The following is a 22,059-nucleotide window of genomic DNA, read 5'->3' on the forward strand; positions in this document are numbered from 1 at the left end:
CATAAGCGTACCTTTCAAAAAACTCATGAAAGTCCTATGCAGCGGCTACATCTTGTGAGAGGCACGGGTGGGGTGGGGGGTGGGGGTGGGGGCATGTTGACATGGTTTTCGCTTGCGAGATTTATAACATCCAGAATTAATATGCGGCTAAAAAGCCCATCCAGAATCAGAACCACCAGTGATTCTGCTGTTGGCTTCACCTTTATCAATAAATGTTGAAGTCAATCAATGAAGAGCTGGTTTGAATCTGTCTAGAGAGATGGCAGACAAGTACGGCCTCAGGTGGGGCATTTCTCGTTAGCTGACTGCCGCAGTTCTTCCTGTGAATGTCATCATGGGCGGGACAAAATTTTTCATATCACTTACGCAGGTGAGAACGCTCACAAGTGATCAATACTCTGCAGAAGAGATGGCTGCTACTTGTCGCTTTCCCTTTCTTGCAACGCATGGAAAACTTTGCTCTGAACAGTGCTTAGAACAACGTCATCGACATTCTATAATCTGTCTAGTGGAAAGCGCTTTTTCTCCATCACTTGTGAAAGCATAGAGAAAAATATTGGCACATTTTCTGTTGTGAAATCTAGAAATATGTAAAATGAGGTTTCTGTGGGTTTTCTGGTCGAAATATTCTTTTTGTGCCCCCCAGGAAAACGCGTAACCACCTTCTTCCAGCCCTTCACCCAAAAATGGATTCTGGATACGTTCCATTGTCATGCTATATTCAATCACCTGTTGTTCTTGTTCGGGAGGTAGAACAGTTTTTCGCTCAAATTTGGTCTTTGTGGCTAAATCACCCGGTAACTGATTTTTACTAGCCTAAAAAGAGTGGCCCTTGGAACTTGCAAAGTTTTTGCCATTTTCAGGAAGCCCATTTTTTTCTCTCCAACATTTTTCTTTAATTTTTATATAGCTGATTTATTCTACTGGTTTTGAGCTCGTGAAGTCATCTCTGAAACAACACCTATAAATAAAACAATTTGTGAAAGTACAGTACAAATATGGAATACTGGAGCAAAGTACAGAATACTAGCATTTCATATTAGTGACACAGCCACACTGAAATTCAGAAACACAAATAAAATCGAAAATGAAATTTAAATACGCAACAAACACACCGTTTTACAGCTTAATTCGTGAGCTAAGCTTCTGTTCAGAATATACAGTAATAATTAATGCATTATGACATGACATAGGTTGAAAACTATCAACCTGCAACAATTATTCCGTCTAGTGAATTATTTAAATCAGGTTTACTCATCCGCTAAGGCTGCCAACTGAAAAAAGAACGCATCCCAAAGCACTCCACACTTGCCGAACGTAGTTTTCAAGCAGCTCACTAGAGTACAGTCCTTAAAAGACAAGAAACCATAGTGTTTCATATTACTACCCCTATTCCACATTTGAACCTACTCCTCTACTATCTCTGTAAGCATTTTTGTTTGTTACTGAGCAGAGAAACTACACTCTTAGGAATCTGTCAGTGTTAGCTGACGTTTTTGGATTGGTCTGTTAATTGCTAAATGCATATTGTTACCCATTACGGCTGAAAACCGCGGGCAGCACAACATGTTGATTCTAGCCGCATGAGGACTGCCGGCTGCAGTTTGATGACAACTGCTCTAGATCTTTCTATAACCTTTCCACATTTTTTGATTTCTTTTTTGTCTTCATTAATTGGGGCATCGCAGTTTATTAAAGAATATCTTTTATTCACACGTCGAAGGGTTAAAATTAAAAGCGCCCATTTGCTGACCGAAAATATGTGACAGGATACTTTGCTGCAATCGATGAATCCTGTTACTAGGAGAGGGATCTCTAATCTCGTTGAAAGCCAGCCAACTGTACCATTAGAAGTTCTATCTCACTTGGATTCATTGTGTTTTCGCCCCTAAAGCTAGCCGCTTGCGTGAAAAAGAGTTTGATTTGGTAAACATCCTGAACTTCAGTGACTTGTTTAATTTTTCTTATTGTAAAAGCGTGCTAATGTTTAATGTTCCAATAAAAGACTACCTTCGTGCTTTTGGCTTGTTATTGGGTTCATGATTCCTAGTAGATTCGGATTTTGCATTTTAATTTGTGGTGGATAATTTGCTTCCGGGCTGCCAACAGGGGTAATCCTATTTAGAGTACTATCAATCATGAATCGTCTATTTGAAGTTATATTGCAGAAATTGTTATAAAACATTTCCAAGCTTACAACTACCACCGTGATTCCCTGAGTGCAAGATCTACTCTGCCCCGTGCACCGCATTTCACCGGTAGCACCCATTTCAGAGAAGTGCTTCCTTATCCACCACCTCGGGAGGCGCATGATGGAGGATCTAGTAATTCCGTCCATATATTACTATTATTATTATTTATTATTATTATTATTTTCATCATTATCATCTTATTGGACATGTGGTCGGTTTATGCAATTATACTTATATTCATATCGAATACTTGTTTCGTTTCTTTTTATTAGTGCAGTATCCTCAGTTGTATGATGATAACAAAAGTGTTTTCGGATATATTACTACACACATTCGCTATATATCTATTACAAATGTGTTTTCATATATACTACTATATTATAGTTTATTTGTTACTCTCTTAGTTTTAGATAACAACTTTGTGGAGAACAACTTTCGTACATTAAGTTGCTGATTGATTCTACATACGACTTTTTGGGATCTTATCCAATTTTGGTCACCCTCTTTGCATTGCATGGACCGGGACGTCCGAGTCTCGGCGTTTGCGAGCACATGAAAAAAAACCGGCTCACTACATACATTTTACACCCTTTGTCCAGAGTAGCCTTGTCACAGACTATAAAATATGCACCTACAAAACAAACCAATATCCGCATGCTTGCAAACACTTCACCACAACCAAAAGACGACTGAAAAACACCGAGTGATAGGTGGCAACAGTAAACACAAACAACCAACACATCTTATTAGAAAACACGCACTCTGAAGTGTTTAAGTTGAAATGTGTTTGCAACTACCGCAAATTAGTCGCCTGATGGTACGACTTCCACACTCATAGATTCTACTAAACAATCTGAATGCCAGGTTTCTTGTAGTTATGTTTAATTATCCAACTTCTGTGAGATGCCCTCTTACAGGTGGTCATTCTTCTTCAACTAAATTGACTATTGTTGTATTCATTATCGTAAAGTCTACAGCCATAGAGAATTTCAAATGCACCTCATCAATGCTCAGTATTATGGTATACTATTTATTTCTATGACGGCTGTTGTTGAAGATTCTCTCAAACTTCAACCACCTCTTCATCATTATTAAACTGAGGCACGAGCTATATCTACTCATCGACACGTGTTAAAATCTGTACTTGTTTTCAGGATCTCTGATGCAATATCTTATGTCTCTATGCCTTTTCCAAGTACAACTCCCCCGTTGAAACGTTTTATCAGCTATTGCTATATGAAATTTAATGCAGAACTCAAATAGTGTTTCTTCTCTATCATTACTACTATCAGCCCATCTCCTGCAATTCTATCTTGTACTCTTTCCCCTACCTCAGCGTTCCAGTCACCCACGTTAATTAGATTCTCGTCACTCTTTACATATTGAAATACCCATTCAGTATCCTCATGTACTTCCTGTACCTCTTCATCTGCTTGCGACGTACGCATATGTGTATAAACCCAAACTATTATTGCTGTTGTAGGATTCTAGTCGATCCTAATGAGGATAATCCTGTCACATGAGCTGTCCTTAGTAACTCACTCTCTGCCCTACATTCCCATTCATGACGAAACCTACTTCTGTGACACCATTTTCTGCTCTGAAGATATTGCCCTGTATTCGCCTGGCGATATATCCTTACCATTTCTCCCATATCATTTCACTAACGTGCTTTATCGCTAACTGAGTCTTTTCAATTACATTTTCAAAATTCCTAGCTTCGCTACTTTGGGGTCACATATCGAAACCTCCCTATGGTCGTCGTAGCAACAGAACAGCAAGTTTCTGTCTGACTTCGATAGAAGTCGCACAGGATCTGGCAGACCCAGTGTTGCGAGCCTGCTGAGCCACGTCTCCATCGGCTCCGTACTACGAGTGCGCTCTGCCACCATGACGTGGAATGCACCATCATTCTTGTTTAGTACAGCGAGCCTAATTCTGGTTGCTATTGTATGAGCTGGACTCTGTTTCTTGTTGAATTATTTGTACTGGGTCTTCATATGCTTGGGGACATACAAGTTAAGTAAATCTTCTGTTTACTGTAATTAGTTTTTTCGCTAATCATTTCTGCTCCTGTCAAGCTTCTGCACGACGACAATTGCCTCACCACTCCGCAGTCAACCTCTCCTTACCACTGTGCAGAAGTTGTACACAACTACCACAAGCCTATTTCGAAATTGCATGCCCTGAGCCGTAGAATGCTACGGTTTCTTTGGTTATTCAGGCTTCTTCTCATGATCTTTTTCTCCTTGGGGGTCTGTTCCTGAAGACTCGAATGGTGGAGAAATCCGGAATCTTTTAACAATGGGCACTTTTCCAATTACAAGCCATATGACCTGTGGCTAGACACGCTGCGTGTTCTTAATGTAGTGGTTTCAGTTTCTTTCTGCATCCTCAAGCTGTGGAACGTCTTTTAGCATTTGGTTATCGTCCCAGAGCAAACGGGAGCCTCGAACTTCTATCCGCTCCAGCGACTGCACTGGAGGAACAGGGGTGACTTCTTATGCCAGAAAACTTAGTCTGCAGTTGCTGATGACTTTTAATCAAAATTTAGGCAATGGCCGTGTTAGAAACTGGACACAGCTATGCCGAATTGTTTGGCCGCCTAACCAGTGACAAGTGGCTCCGGCCCAAGTACTGACTGCACAGTGGAGCTGTTACGCCTCAGCCGGTGAAGCGATTGCCTCGGTTTCCCACAGGTCGGCGGCAGTTGGCACGCTCTAAAGCGCCCGTCCACTTGGAGACCGGGGTATGCAGCGGAGGTGCTGGCCACCCGCCGTCCACATACAAATGGGCCCCAAGTGGAGGCAGCAGCGCCGCACCCACCCGGGCGCAGGCGGAGCGCTCACCTCGGCGCCGTCCAGATATATCAAAGTGCGTCGGTGATGAAAGAAACAACAGCCGCGGTCCGCCAGTCAGAGAGTGGGTGGTTCATGTTTCCATTCATGATGTGCTACTTCTGCAGAAGAGGAAGAAAACATTTTGGCGTCAACGTCGGTCTTCCCACCAAATGGAACGTCATCACCCTTTGGGTGTTTAGCGCTGTTGACTGTTGACGGTAGGGCCTACATTTCGATTCTGTGCAACCATCTGAAAGATTTTTCTTTCTTTTTTTTTTTTCTTTTTACTGCTGAATGATCTTCAAGTGAGACATGGTAAATAACACTTAAGACGCAGAACGGAAAGGAAGAGAGCTACATACGTAACCACAATTTACGTAGGTAATGTCTCAAATAAAATTAACAAATTATTCAACACCACCAACATCACCATTGCATATCAAGACAGCACAGGCTCAAACACAAAATCTGCAAAGGCAGCTCTACGATTCCCATAGAGCTTTACAAAATTTCACGTAATACATAGCACAATTTCTACACAGGACAAACCAGCAGAAACTTCCACATCAGATACAAAGAGCACACCGAAACAGTGAAAACATCCCATCCACATTCTTTCAACATCCGCAAACAGAAAAACACGACGTAAAATCCACAAGCGGAGCACTGTAAGTCCTCCCTATTACGCAAAAGGGAGCAATCACGAACCTCCTTGAAGAAATGGAAATATGTTGAAATGCACAACCCTCTAAATACACTGAATGAACAAACCGACCTAAACAAAATGTATTGAAAAATTTATCAATATTGTAAAGCAGAAAAACGGTTAAAGTAAACAAACCAGAGACACAAGTAACACGTATCCTTAGTAACAACATTAACATCATATAACAAACAGATAATACCAAGAAAACTTAGCAAATCATAATCCATAAGAAAATTATTTCATGAAAGTAAAAAGTACAATTATACATAAGAATCTCCAAAAGCCAGACAAGATTTCAAGTAAAAAACAGAATCAGAACCTAACCTAAGCAAATAATCGAAACATAAGCGAATTCCCACATAGTATCTGCCCCCAGTGGTACCTATGTAAACATGTAATATCACTGATCCACTGTCATACTAGCTCTCAAGAGGGAAAATAACGCACAAAAACTGACTATATTTAAAATGAGATATAACAGTACGTTAACAATGAATGTCAAAGTAATGTCTAAGTACAAGTTACAATATTACAAGCATGATAAAAACACAAACGAATGTGTAATACCTTTACGATCGTAATTGCAGTTTACAATATCAAGACTATCACCTGTTAATGTATAAGAAGATGGGTATATATCGAAAAAGCACATTTTGATTTGCACAATAGAACTGATATAAAGAGCAGTGCAACTGGTATATCATTATCGTACTCATGTCACTACAAGACATATTTAGCATTGTGAGCCCCAAGGAACAAAGAAGATTGTAAAAAGGAATGAACGTTTGACTGATATGTTATCAGATGATCTCAAATACGTCCTATCTTTCAAAATAATGGAGCACAGCTTCGTCACACTAAATTAATGTAGTTCACTGCAGTTATCCAGTTTCGTTAATGAAGGTGCAATTTGTAGTTCTGAGTCCTTTCGACCAAAATGAACGCTTAATTATTTCTGTCTCGACTCCACTTTCATTTCTTTGTTCACTCGGAAAATCGTGGTGGCAAAGTCTTTCGATTAATCGGAAACGACAACTGAAAGAAATTGCTTTCGGAATTTCCCCTTCAAAATAGCTGTTACTTTTTAAGGGACACTTGTAAACTCGTGCCAGTAAAAAATAACAACACAACACTGTACTCCGTGCGAGATGAGGTCTCTAATATGGATACCAAAAGATTCGCGGAGAGATTGTGAGGAAGTACAAAATATTTTATTGCCAAAGCTTATTAGATGTGTGGACAAAAAAAAAGCCATGCCATTTGTTCTCGTTAACAAATCCAGCTTCTGTCAACAGACAGAAGTTTCATAAGTTATCATTATTCCTGTTGCCATGAAGCTTCCAAGGAAAAATCCACAGTGGTTGGATCAACTTTCACTGTGAAAGTGTGTAACTAAATTCTGACGGAACTACTTTCGTTAGTATTTTAGTTTTCTAGTCACGTAGGAAGCTCGTATCTCATTTCCTGTCGAAATGTGGCAAAGCGGCTGATTATTATTACGACATGTCAAGAAAGGCTAGTCAGCAACCAATTTATATATATACGTTCCCCTGAAGACAACTTAGAAGCCACCGACAAGACAATATTTTGTAGTACAAGTCTTATTTCGTAACTTTGTTCACAACTGACTTCGAAATCCATGCATATTCAAATATCATTGATAAACCTGCAAACTGTCTTTTCGTCATCAACTCATACTTAACGTACTATCAGAGATTACAGTCAACTCTTTCTGACTATAGAGGTTCGCCGTTTCATCCTATAACAACTGTTGTGCACTTCACGAGAATTCATTGCATTTCACCTTATAACACACACATTAGGCTATAATAGTCTGTTATTTCGTTTTGTGTAGTCAAAAAAGGAATAAATAATCGTATTTTTCTGTCGAAATACGGTTTCATTGTGTTAAATATTCAGATCGTCTATCTGAAAGCACTGCATTGCCAAGGTATCCACATACAACGACTGCTATCGTGTGAAGCACATTGAAAGGCTGCCTTTACACTTCACAACAATAAAAGCAGATGCAGGCAAGTAGAGAGAAATGAGTCTTTGCTAATACGCAGTCCTCCTACCTCCATGTCTCGATATCGCTTGACATCAAAATCTGCAAAATACAGTATTAGAGAAGGTGCATGCAGTAATAAATTGAGGGCAAAATTTTGTGCTCAGAAGTCTTATCCAAAAATTCTATGAAACATGGAATAGATTGAGACTGATACTTAATGAAAGGTCCCCTCGATTGGCAGGAACTGTAAGAACTTGTTTCTCTGCGGACATTTCAATAGTCTGCCTAGTTAAACATCAGTGGGATTAGACAGATCCTGCTTTTATGATACGTACAGCATACGAAAATCTTAAAACTACGCCAGGAACCTCCGAGGAAAAACTGATAACACACTGTGTCAGGTACGTCAAAATAGCAAATGTGTTCTTTAAACTCTTCTCGTATTGTTATTACCATGAAACGTTTTGAACAGTAGTGATTAATAATTTAAACTTATCTGTGTGCTTTACAAATGGCAGTGAATAATTTATAGTCCCTTTTATTATGTGTGTACACACCCACCCACCCACCCACATACACACACACACACACACACACACACACACACACACACACATGCAAAGAAACTAACACACACACACACACACACACACACACACACACACATACTTACACACATACTTATTTGGAGAACGAAAATAATCGCTACAAAAATCAGCATGGATTCCGAACAGTGATCTTGCGAAACCCAGCTCGCTCTATTCCTCTCTGCGATTCATAGCGATGTAGGCAACGGCGCTCAAGTTGATACCGTGTTCCTCGATTTCAGGAAGACATTTGACACCGTCCCGCACAGCCGTTTAGTGAAAAAGTTGCTACCTTATCTAGTACCTGGCTGTATTCATGACTTCCTTTCAGATGGAACTGATCGCGTAGCTCTTAACGGAACAAAATAGACAAATACAAAGGTAATTTCCGGAGTACGCCAGGGAAGTGTGATAGGACCGGATACGACCATTATTGTTTACAGTGTATATAAATGACCTAGTAGAGAGCGCCTAAACCTGTTTAAGACTATTGGCAGATGGCGCACGTCTCTAACAAAGTAGCACCGGCAGAAGACAGTATCTATTTGCAGTATGACCTGCAGATGATTGATGAATGGTGTATGTCCTGGCAGTTGACCCTGCGCGTAAATAAATGCAATATATTGCGAGTACGTAGGAAAAGAAAGCCGCTACACTACTGATGATAAACTGAAGGAAACAGAATCTACTGTGAAATAACTGAGAGTATCTATTCAGAGGAACCGTAAGTGGAATGACCACACAAAACAAATAATAGAAAAAGCAGATTCCAGACAGATTCAAAGGAAGACACGTGCCCGCATCTCGTGGTCGTGCGGTAGCGTTCTCGCTTCCCACGCCCGGGTTCCCGGGTTAGATTCCCGGCGGGGTCAGGGATTTTCTCTGCCTCGTGATGGCTGGGTGTTGTGTGCTGTCCTTAGGTTAGTTAGGTTTAAGTAGTTCTAAGTTCTAGGGGACTTATGACCACAGCAGTTGAGTCCCATACTGCTCAGAGCCATTTGAACCATTTGGAAGACACGTAAGAAAATTAACTCATCCACGGAGGAAGCGGCATGTAAGGCGCTTGTTGAACCGATTCTTGAGTATTGTTCAACAATATGGGATCCTTGTCAGGTAGGACTGATAAAAGAGGTAGAGGAGATCCAACGAAGAGTGCCGAGTTCCGACCTGGGATCTCTTACTCGGCATTAGAGCGTTGCCGAGATGATCAACAAACTCCAAAGGCAGACGTTACAAGAGAGGCGTTGTGCATCAGGGAGACGTTTACTATTGGCGTTTCGAGAGAGCAGTTTTCAAGAAGAGACGGACAATATACTACTTTGCCAACATAATGTCGAATAGTGAACACGAAGAGAGATTTCGAGAAATTACAACTAGTGCATAAGCTTTCAGACAATCATTCTTTCCACGCGTCATTCGCAACCGAAACAGAATAGGAGTGATCAGTTAGTGCGAGGTGTGATGCAGATGTAGAGGTAGATGTAGATGCAGTTGAGCCAAATCATTCCGCCCACAGCCCACCGCAAGAGCGAATGCCGCCTCATAGCATTACGAGCAAGTCATGCAGTAAGGAAAGCATATAAGCGAAGCAGAGAGGAATTACGATGCATTCCAGAGACGATAAGGCCCCAAATGGAGATATTCACCCACATAAGCGACGTTAAGAAAGGGAAAATTGTTACGGCCCTGCCCCTGGGAACCTCCATGTCGCAAACTGCGAAGCGCTAGGCCGTTGGCGTGCTACTATCGTGAAGTTCTATGGAAAAGTGGTTGACCGGAGAAACCACGAGTCGGCGACAAGGTGTTGGGCATGTACACCTCATCAAAGAACGTGGATGTCGCTCTGTAAACCAGGATGAACGGTGATTTGTGGAAGATCTGGTGACAGTGTGTAGCGATGCAAGGGTCACCAAATTTGGTATAAAAATCAGTAAATTACTCAAGGGACAGAATTTTTCAGTACATGTATTTCGTTCATTCCAAGCAAGTGTCGATTCGTGACGTCATCGTCCAGACACGAGTTGACTGTAATATGAATCCGTTTTAGCAAACTAATAACTTCTCACAGGCAATAAAATTTTAATGATTATGAAATACAAGTTCTTGAAGTTTGTTCAGAAACGGAAATGTTTAGTTACTAATTACACTCCATAATTTATTTGTTTAATGCAAAGGTGTTTTGAGTTTTGTATTCATAAAAAAAGTGTGAATTTATGTGCTGCTTTTACTCTGAGACGAGTTATCACTTTGAAATAAGTTACACGCCAGTGCGTCATCGAGCTGTCCAGTAAATTGTGTACAATAGTTGCAAATGCGTTTGGACTTAATGCAAGAAGTTAGAAATTAATTTTGAGACAAGAGCTGATTTTGACAAAAAAAATTAACCGAAAGTTTATTCAGTATATCGAGGTCCAGTTTTATTTGAGACTCGTATCACTATGTTGATTACGTTGCCTAGAAACACTGTAAAGCAGTTTCATTAGAACGATTTGCGACGTAGGAAGGCCCATTAAACACACAAAATGTAACACGAAGTTTGCTGACCGCGTGAGAGTATTAGAGTGTTTTTCTTTCCATAAATGCCAATAAACCGGCAGTTTCACAAGTTAAATTATTAACTGTTCTGTAACTTCATTGATTGTCCTACACCACTACGGAACTTGATGTATCGTGTCTCTTCACAAGAGATCTCAAGAAGCCGGGATAAACAATAAGAAGAAAAAGACTAAAGAAGAGGCATCGGTATAAGTGTACTACGCTGGTGCAGGTACAAGTATTTGGGAGCACACTATGCAGAGCAGACTGTTGTGCAATGGCTCCCATGCAGACAACTCATGTTTGCATTAATAACGTTTCTTGAGTCACCATTTCGATGATCATGTCTGGGTACGCCATGGTACAGGCGACCTAGTGTTAAAAACATGGGGCAGTACTATACTATGGGAAACATTCATCTGGGCTTCAGTGGGACGCATAGAAGTAACCGAAGGCTGTAGGCTACGTGAACATTATTGCGAACCACCTGCATCCATTAACGCTTGATGTCTTCCCTTCTGCTGATGGGATGTCCCAGCAGGATAACTGTCAGTGTCACTGGGCCAGAATCGTGCTAGAGCCCTTTCAGAAATACGATTGGGCATTCTCGTCGATGTCTTGGCTATCAAATTAGCCTCATTTGGACCTCATGGAGCGCATCTAGGACGATATCGGCCACCAGCTCCATGCCCATAATTTATAGCAGTTGCCTGACCTGTCGAACACAGCTGGTGCCACGTATCTCCGGAGACGTACCAAAGATTGACGAAGCTATGACACGCAGATTCGCTGCTGTATTATGTTCCGAAGACGGAACAACGTACTATTAAGTAGGTGGTTCAAATGGCTCTGAGCACTATGGGACTTAACTTCTGAGGTCATCAGTCCCCTAGAACTTAGAACTACTTAAACCTAACTAACCTATGGGGATCACACACATCCATGCCCGAGGCAGGATTCGAACCTGCGACCGTAGCGGCCGCGCCGTTCCAGACTATAGCGCGTAGAACCCCCTGGCCACCCCGGCCGGCAATTTAGTAGGTGCTTATACGGTTTTGGCACATTGATGTAACTACATTTTGATCGTCTGCAGCAGTGTCTAGGAAGGAGGACGGTGATAAGTTACTAGTCACTTCACACACCGACAAGCATTAATTCTCATGTTATGTTCGCTGAACAGAATCGTTACGTTACGTTTGCATGCATGAGTGAGCACACTAAAACTTTGCGTACATGTATCCATTAAAATATCTAACACTTCTGCAGTATTTCACGAGGCTACCATCCTGATGTAAAGGTGCCTTCTATGCTAACGCATCCACCACGATAGCACCATTATAGGATGTTAACAACAGACATGCAAATTAATTACCTCGAAACATAACCTCAATGCGACCTCTATTTGTAGATCATGCATTCTGAGGAGGATAACTTACAGGTGATGGAGGCAACCTACCTGACCAGGAGCTGGTGCAGTTGCATGGCGAAGGAAGCGAAGAGGCATCCGAGCGCCATGACGAGCCCGGCCAGCACGGCGGAGAGGCGCGTCCACTTGCGCCTGCACAGCGCCACCGCCAGGGGCGCTGCCAGCAGCGACATGGCAGCGCTGAGCGCGCCCAGCCACGCTGCAACACCACCACACACACTGTTCAGTGCATACATTCATAGCTGAATGAGTCACGTTTATTGTAATACCAGCTTAGCGCCCGAGTCTGCGAAGCAACTACATAAAATATAATTTTGTAAACATATACTAGGGCTATTGAAACTACTCGTGGTGACCGTTCAATAGCTTTCTTTGATTTTGTTCACAAATTACAACACCTCCTAGACTTTTCATGCTAATTAAGGCCACAGAAGCATGGTCTCTTTTGAATGTACTCCTGACCAAAGAGCTGTTCTGGTAGCTGCAGTTCGCTAATCCTGCCTTTTGAATTCTTATGGTGATATTTCTGTACAAACTTCCATCCCCCCACACATTATTCCTTATTACTAACGGAGAAGTCAAATACCAGTTTTCACAGATTTAGCATAAAAATATTTACATAAAACTTTCATCCTGTATTTCACTTCCTCAGAAGGTGAATTTCTGCAAACACTGAAACATCTATTTTATGATTTGTAACTGAGCAGTCAAATAACAGTTTTCATGGATCTAACTTAAAGAATATTTTAGTAGTTATTTAAAAATGATTTAATTAAAATAAGAAAAAACTTTTGCCCACTATTTCACCCCCATAGGGATTGAATTTATCAAATGCAAAAATAGGTATATTTTTATGGTATCTGACAGAGAAACCAATCAGCAGTTTTCGTAGTCTAGTTTCAAAATTACCTTCAGTAATGAGATATTTTTAAAAAAATACTTGCATCCCTTACTTCATCCCCTTGGGAAAGGACTTTCAAGGAATCCCCTTAAACGATGGCTACAGCACGACATGAAAACCCTCGCCATATTTCGAGTTCTCTCCTTAGCAGTTTGGGCTGGTCGATGACGAGTCAGTCAGTCAGGACGTTTCCTTTTAAATATAGAGATTCCAGGCTACTGTGTAGCGGTCGAATGAATTTCATTGAGGAAACCAACGTTCTGCCCAAGATTTAAGGAGGGTTCCAGCTTTTATGTAGATCCAATTCAGGGACGACGTATAATCTGATCAAATCATGGATGAGCTTGCACGGTCGTAACGCGGTAGCTCCGGGAAAAGGGACATCAGCAGCACAGTTTAGTCACAATAGAGCCGCAGACGTTTACGTTAGCGCTCATGAAGACGTAAGGCACAGCTCAGAGACCACGCTTTCTCATCACTCTACGACACAGAAGTTCCGCGCAATAACATGAATCAACCAGACCTACATTACAGTTTGTAAGTCAGTGAAGGATGTTACAGCTGCTTAAGATTCTTAAATGTGTACTTTTGTAACTATTCAATGTCACATTGCAGCGATTGAATCTGTTCACTGGAAAAAAACTAGACAAAGTTAATTGACGTGAAAAACACAGACTTGTCTTGCAAGACCTGCGTTCATCCTTTCGTTCCTTTCTTCCCGAGGGAGTGAAACTTCCACAGGACAGTGGACAGTGTGCGGTTGTGGTTCAAAATGGTTCAAATGGTTCTGAGCACTATGCGACTTAACTTCTGAGGTCATCAGTCGCCTAGAACTTAGAACTAATTAAACCTAACTAACCTAAGGACATCACACACATCCATGCCCAAGGCAGGATTCGAACCTGCGACCGAAGCTGTCGCTCGGCTCCAGACTGTAGCGCCTAGAACCGCACGGCCACTGCGGCCGGCTGTGCGGTTGTGACTGCCAGAGTCGACTTCGTTGAACCAGTAAGTCCTTTCAGTTCGATCGTTGCATAGGTGGTTGTATTCCTGCTGTTGTTGAACAGCATCGACAGTTGAGCGTTGCAGTGGCTTGTTTGATGAACTGAACGAGCAGCGAGTGGAATGGTGAGTGTGGTTTTCAGTTGCTTATCCTTCACCTTGGCTGTTGCCAGCGTACGTTGCTACTGACCTTATTACATCGTTGAATTAACAGAAAGAAGAAGGTTCTGCTGCTAGGCAGTTCTCATGGTAGAGGTGTGGGCCAGCAGTTGCAGGAAGTGTTGAGGAGTGAGTACCAGGTCACCAGTATTGTGAAGCCTAGTGCAGTGTTGGCTCAAGTGACTGACAGCATAGGGGAGTTATGTAGGAATTTCATGAAAGAGGACAGGTAATGATAGTGAGTGGAGCAGGGTACAGTCTTGATAGGGACGGGGAATGTGATGTAGATGGTGACCTGGTAAAGATAGCTACTCAAAATGGAGGCACTAATGTGCATTTCGTGCAACTGTTTCAGCGTCATGATCGGCCTTACCTTAATGCGGCTTTTAGGCGCCTTAACACGGGGCTGGGGAGGGCACTGATGGCAGAGGGCATGGGTCACATCCCAGTAGTGCCGGTTGGGTCTATCAATAGATAGGGTTTCACTATGTATGGCATGCATCTCAGTTCATATGGGAAGGGAAGGCTGTCTAAGCTTATAGGTGACAGTGTAGTGGATGGTGTTGGTGGTGGTGATGGGATCACTCATGGAAAAGTTCCTGTAGTAGTTGGTGTTAGAGCCGCACATTTTTTTTAGACTGAAGTCAGCTGGTAGGTATACCTGCTTAAAGCAAGTCCCTCTAACTAAGGGCTCACCTTCAGAGGATGTAATGTTTCCAAGTAGAGAAGAAATTAGCATATTTCATCAAAATATAAGAGGTATTAGAGATAAAGTTAGTGAACTGCTTATAGATGTTGACTTTGAAATTATAGATATATCAGAGTATCACTTAAATAATTTGACAATTCAGAGTCTTACTTTACCATGATACAAAAAAAAATGTTCAAATGTGTGTGAAATCTTATGGGACTTAACTGCTAAGATCATCAGTCCCTAAGCTTACACACTACTTAACCTAAATTATCCTAAGGACAAACACACACACCCATGCCCGAGGGAGGACTCGAACCAGGATACAGATTAGCTGGATGTTACTCAAGGAGCACCTTGCAGGGTGGGGGAGTGGCTATGTACATGAACAACAGTTCTCTATTTGAGTCCATAGACTTCTCACGACACTGCACTGAACAGATATTTGAATGTTGTGCAGGGGCATTTGAATTTAGTGTAACTAAACTTCTAACTGTTGTTGTTTATAGGTCCCCTAACTCCGAATTCAGAGCATTTCTGCTCAAGTTAGAGAGGGCTCTTGATTTACGTTGTAGGAAGTACCAGAAATAAGTTATATGTGGTGACTTCAATATTAATTTTGTATATGATGGTGCAAGAGAAAGGATGCTGGTAGATCTTCTAAGTTCATATGATCTGATGCAGATTGCGTTTTTTCCAACTAGGGTACAGGGGAACAGTAGCACAGCCATAAACAAAATTTTTATTCATTCTTCATTACAAGATGGACATTCTGTTTGTAAAAGCGTGAATGACCTTTCAGACCATGGTGCAAAATTTTAATACTAAAAGGCTTTTGTACTCAAACCAGTGTCATATTTAATTACAAACTATGTAGGAAAATTTATCCAAGAGCTATAGACAGTTTTTTAAACCTTGTCAAGGAACAAGAGTGGCAGGATGTTTATAGTGCTGGTAACATAGATGATAAATACAATGCTTTCCTTAACACGTTTCTCATGCTCTTTGAAATTTGCTTTCCATTAGAACGTTCTAAACGGAGTACTAGAAGTAATAGGCCGCCCGGGTGGCTGACTAGTGGGATACAGATATCTTGTAGAACAAAGCGGGAATTGTATCAAAATGTTAGAAGTAGTCACAATCAAGCTACAGTAGCCCATTACAAAGAGTGTTGTAAGGTGCTTCAAAATGTTATTAGGAAGGCAAAGAGTATGTGGTATGCAAATAGAATAGCTAATCCACAGGATAAAATTAATACCATATGGTCAGTTGTGAAGGAAGTGTTTGGCCAGAAGCACAAGGTCGACGATATAACGTCAGTTTGAAGCAAAAATTTTTCTTTTATTGATAAATCAGATATATGTACAGTGTTTAACTATTATTTTCTGAGAATTGCTAGTGAATTAAATAAAAATTTTGTTCCTACAGAAAATCATATAACTTTCTTGGCAAATGCCTTCCCGAGATTGATGCCTGAAATACTCCTCTGTGATACAGGCAAGAGGGAGATTGAGTCAATAATTAAATCACTGAGGACTAAGGACTCTCATGGTTATGATGGAGTGCCTAGAAGAATATTAAACTACTGTGCTGCACATGTTAGCCCTGTATTTGGCCATATTTGTAATTTTTCCTTTAGGAATGGTCAGTTTCCTGAGCGATTAAAGTACTCAGTAGTGAAGCCGCTTTATAAAAAGGGAGAAAGGGATAATGCAGATAATTTTAGACCTATATATATATGCCATCAGTGTTTGCAAAATTTATTGAAAAGGCTGTGTATTTTAAGGATAATTGATCATTTTATATCACATGATTTGCTATCAAATGTACAGTTCGGCTTCAGAAGTCGTTTAACAACTGAAAATGCTATATTCTCTTTTCTCTGTGAGGTACTGGATGGGCTAAACAAAAGGTTTCGAACGCTTGGCATATTTTTTGATTTGACTGTGTTGTTCACAAAATATTGCCCTAGAAGTTGGACCATTAGCGAATATGGGGAGCAGCTCACAATTGGTTCACCTCTTACTTTAGCAACAGGCAGCAAAAGGTCATTATTCACAATATTGATAACGGCAAATGTGGGGTCTGAGTGGGGTACTGTCAAGTGGGGGGTGCCCCAGGGATCAATGTTTGGGCCACACCTGTTCCTTATTTATATACATGATATGCCCTCTAGTATTATGGGTAACTCAAAAATGTTTCTGTTTGCTGATGACACTAGCTTGGCAGCAAAGGATGTTGTGTGCAACACTGGCTCGGTTTCAAATAGCGCAGTACATGACCCAAGTTCATGGGTTGTAGAAAATAAACTAACGCTAAATCACAGTAAGACTCAGTTTTTACAGTTTCTAACACAAAATTCAACAAAACATGACGTTTTAATTTCACAGAACGGGTATATGATTAATGAAACTGAACAGTTCCAATTTCTAGGTGTTCAGATAGATAGTAAACTGTCGTGGAAAGCCCAGGAACTTGTTCAAAGACTTAATACTGTCATTTTCACTATTCGAACGGTATCAGAAGTGAGTGATAGTTCGACACGAAAATTAGTCTACTTTGCTTATTTTTATTCGCTTATGTCGTATAGTACTATATTCTGGGGTAACTCTTCCCATTCTAAAACGATATTTTTGGCTTAGAAACGGGCGGTTCGGGCAATAAGTGGTGTAAGTTCACGGAACTCTTGTCGACCCCTGTTCACAAGTCTGGGTATGTTGACATTGGCCTCTCAATATATATATATATATATATAGGGTATATTCCTTACTGTCATTTCTTGTTAACAATATTAGCTTATTCCCAAGAATAAGCAGCTTCCACTCGGTTAATACTCTGCAGAAATCAAATCTACATTTGGATCAGACTTCCTTAACTCTCGTGCAAAAAGGTGTGCGGTATACTGCTGCATCCATTTTCAATAAGCTACCACTCGAATTCAAAAATCTTAGCAGTAGTCCATGCGCTTTCAAATCGAAACTGAAGAGTTTCCTCATGGGTCATTCCTTCTATTCTGTCACAGAGTTCCTTGAAAATTTAAACTGATTCTTATCGTATTGTTCATTGCGTTTACTTAAACTTATGGACTGACTTTTTGCGGACTCATAAACATTTATTTTTATCTGTTATTACTTTTATGTTGTAATTTCCATGACCTTGGAGATATGTTCCTCAATTTTACGTGTAAATAAATAAATTGTGGGTGTGTGGGTCATACTTGCTCATGGTCAGGCACCAGGGGAGGTTTCTGCATAGGGCAGTTGCTCGTTTAACTGTTAATTGTTTCCTGTATGTGTCGGTTCCTTTCCTCTACAAGCTTGCATATTCTTGTTTTGAACGATGGGGGTAAGCAATTTTCTCGTGTTTCGCAGTTGTTTTGGTAACTTGATTACGAAGCAGTTGCTGCTATACTGTGTCAGTAGCTTTACTTGCGGTCGCCATAGCGGGCTGTCGGTACGACTCGCTTGTAGTACTCTGCTTTTTGAACGTTGAATATTTTGATCTGTTGCGCCCATGTCCTATGATCGTCGTTAGGATTGCTGACCCGTGATTGATAAGATATCTCTAAGCAGGACGTTGTGCTGGCTGTTATTATGGAGAGACTGCCTTGTAGGTGTGTCCGACGTTGGTTTATATTTTCAGGGCTGGCGATAACGTAAGCAGCTGCAAGTTAAGGTTGTTGACTTGGTTACAAGTGACAAAGCGCCAGCTGCTGTTCTTTAGCGTACGCTACAAGTGGCGAGGTGACACTCCATTACTTGGAGTGAGCTCGGTAATTCTAATCCAAGATTAACTACCTGTAAGACCAAAGTGGCGAATGGGACTAGCGCGGTTTCATCCATCTTAGGCTATGCAGGTTACTACTTACATAAAGTAAATTGTAACTAATGCCAAGGCTAGTGGGAATTTTGTAAGATGTGTTATCCAGAACAAGTAGTGCTCTTACGTTGTGGCTGAGTATACTAACGGGCCAGATTGGTAAACGTAATAGGCAGAAGGTGGCTGTCATTCGTCTGGTTGGTACAATTGTTCTGTTGTTTACAATGTTTATTCACGAGGGTGCTATGTCATGGTGGTGTTTTGCGTGCGTCATCGTGGTCAACGTTGATGAGTAACATGTATATGAGATCGGTAATGTCGTGATTTATTATTAATTATCCTTGCTTTTTGAAATTTGAAAGCCTAAGAAAGTTTAAGTAACCTTTTACCAAGGAAAATCGCCAAAGAACAGTACGTTTTGAGATATACGAGTATTTTATTTTATTTTGAGAACCAGTTTCGGCATTTCAGTAATCCGTCTTCAAGCCCCATATGCACTTCATGTACAGAGCTGGGGAATGAAGATGACATATTGAAATGTCGAAACTGGTTGTCAAAATAAAGTAAAATGTCATCTCAAAACGAACGATTTTGGCGATTTTCTTTGGTAAATATCTGACCCGCCGCTGTCCTGCGTCCACAATGGATCAACAGAGATTTAAGTAATAACTATTGTCTGGCGTCCTTGTAATTATTTGCTTCAAAAGTGTAAAGTTTCTTTTTCAAATGATCTAACCCGTTTAAAGAACTGGAATTCACTTTAAAATAACAAATTTTTGCAGAGAAATAAAATCGAAATCATTTTTTGGAATTTCGAAATTTTTTAAATAGACTATAGTAGCGTGTTGTTTCAATCGTCGCCAGATAGTCGGCTTTGTTAAATCGCTTTAGTAACCCCCCCCCCCCCCCCAATTGTGCCTCCTATGGTGGGTGCCAGAAAATAAACTGTCGCTGCCGCAGAAAGTAAAGGCCGCCGACTTATACTAATCTTTGTTTCAGAATACATTACTAGTCCCGGTCTCTCGAAAACCCTCTCTCTGCGAGATGATTTGACTCTCGCGTTGTATGAAAAATTCGAAGTCATGGATTCTAAGTGTGTTATGGTCTTTTCGGTGAGATATCCTGCAGAGTGCTGCAGTATGTAGCGAGTGACTTATGTAAATGGGCACCTAAGCTTGGACTCAAGTTCAAGTGTGATAAACATACCAGCTATCCTGGTATGTTTATTACTAGCGCTTGTTTTCAGGGTCAGCCAGTGAATGGATACATACAAAGTGGGGATGGTTTCAAATGTATGTGAGTGTTTTTGCTAGCCTTTGTCGTATCAGGCAGTTCATAGGGCCCAACTCTTACAAGAAGGGAAAAGTTTAATGGCGCGAACATAACGCAAAAGTGCTCGTTGCCGCCAGCAGCTACTTACAGTAATTTGCGGGCGCAGCACTGCGCTACGGCGACCGCTTAGGCGCCACAGCCGCCTGTAGGTCGTTGACCAGTTGGTTATGCTGTACGCTGGTACAGTAACTCCATACTTAACAATCATACACAACCGCTCGCTCGACGAGAGACTCGTGCCCAAAGACTGAAAGGCTGCACAGGTCACAGCAATACTCAAGAAAGGCAGTAGGAGTAATACACTAAATTACAGATCCATATCATTAACTTTGATAAGCAGGAGGATTTTAGAACATATATGGTATTCGAACATTATGGATTACCTCGAAGAGAACCGCCTATTGACACATTGTCAACACGGATTTAGAAAGCATCGTTCTTGTGGAACACAACAAGCTCTCTATTCTCACGAAGTAATTAGTGCTACCGACAGGGGATGTCCAATTCATTCCGAATTCCTAGATTTCCAGAAGGCTTTTGACACATTCCCTCACAAGCGTCTTCTAATCAAACTGCGTGCTGATGAAAAGCCGTCTCGGCTGTGCGATTGGATTGGTAGTTACCTGTCAGAGGGGGATCACAGTCCGTAGTAACTGATGCAAAGTTAGCGAATAATACAGTAGTGACTTCTGGCGTTCCCCAGGGTAGTGTTACAGGCCCTCTGCTGTTTCTTATCTATAGACACAATTTAGGAGATAATCTGAAAAGCCGTTTCACGTTGTTTATACAGGGTGTTTCAAAAATGACCGGTATATTTGAAACGGCAATAAAAACTAAACGAGCAGCGATAGAAATACACCGTTTGTTGCAATATGCTTGGGACAACAGTACATTTTCAGGCAGACAAACTTTCGAAATTACAGTAGTTACAATTTTCAACAACAGATGGCGCTGCGGTCTGGGAAACTCGATAGTACGATATTTTCCACATATCCACCATGCGTAGCAATAATATGCCGTAGTCTCTGAATGACATTACCCGAAACCTTTGACAACGTGTCTGGCGGAATGGCTTCACATGCAGATGAGATGTACTGCTTCAGCTGTTCAATTGTTTCTGGATTCTGGCGGTACACCTGGTCTTTCAAGTGTCCCCACAGAAAGAAGTCACAGGGGTTCATGTCTGGCGAGTAGGGAGGCCAATCCACGCCGCCTCCTGTATGTTTCGGATAGCCCAAAGCAATCACACGATCATCGAAATATTCATTCAGGAAATTAAAGACGTCGGCCGTGCGATGTGGCCGGGCACCGTCTTGCATAAACCACGAGGTGTTCGCAGTGTCGTCTAAGGCAGTTTGTACCGCCACAAATTCACGAAGAATGTCCAGATAGCGTGATGCAGTAATCATTTCGGATCTGAAAAATGGGCCAATGATTCCTTTGGAAGAAATGGCGGCCCAGACCAGTACTTTTTGAGGATGCAGGGACGATGGGACTGCAACAAGGGGCTTTTCGGTTCCCCATATGCGCCAGTTCTGTTTATTGACGAAGCCGTCCAGGTAAAAATAAGCTTCGTCAGTAAACCAAATGCTGCCCACATGCATATCGCCGTCATCAATCCTGTGCACTATATCGTTAGCGAATGTCTCTCGTGCAGCAATGGTAGCGGCGCTGAGGGGTTGCCGCGTTTGAATTTTGTATGGATAGAGGTGTAAACTCTGGCGCATCAGACGATACGTGGACGTTGGCGTCATTTGGACCGCAGCTGCAACACGGCGAACGGAAACCCGAGGCCGCTGTTGTATCACCTGCTGCACTAGCTGCGCGTTGCCCTCTGTGGTTGCCGTACGCGGTCGCC

The 22,059-nt window shown here is 41.5% G+C and overlaps 1 protein-coding gene across 1 annotated transcript in view; it reads right to left on the reverse strand.

Moving 5' to 3' along the window:
* The window catches only part of LOC126159814 (monocarboxylate transporter 2-like), a 181,882-nt gene that overhangs the window by 100,761 nt on the left and 59,062 nt on the right, over positions 1 to 22,059 (reverse strand). Inside the window, exon 3 of the mRNA XM_049916625.1 lies at positions 12,328 to 12,496. Coding sequence (XP_049772582.1) covers positions 12,328 to 12,496 — 169 coding nt within the window. The remainder of the gene's footprint in view (positions 1 to 12,327; positions 12,497 to 22,059) is intronic.

Source organism: Schistocerca cancellata, chromosome 2 (assembly GCF_023864275.1).
Source record: "Schistocerca cancellata isolate TAMUIC-IGC-003103 chromosome 2, iqSchCanc2.1, whole genome shotgun sequence".
In the NCBI taxonomy this organism is placed as follows: Eukaryota; Metazoa; Arthropoda; class Insecta; order Orthoptera; family Acrididae; genus Schistocerca; species Schistocerca cancellata.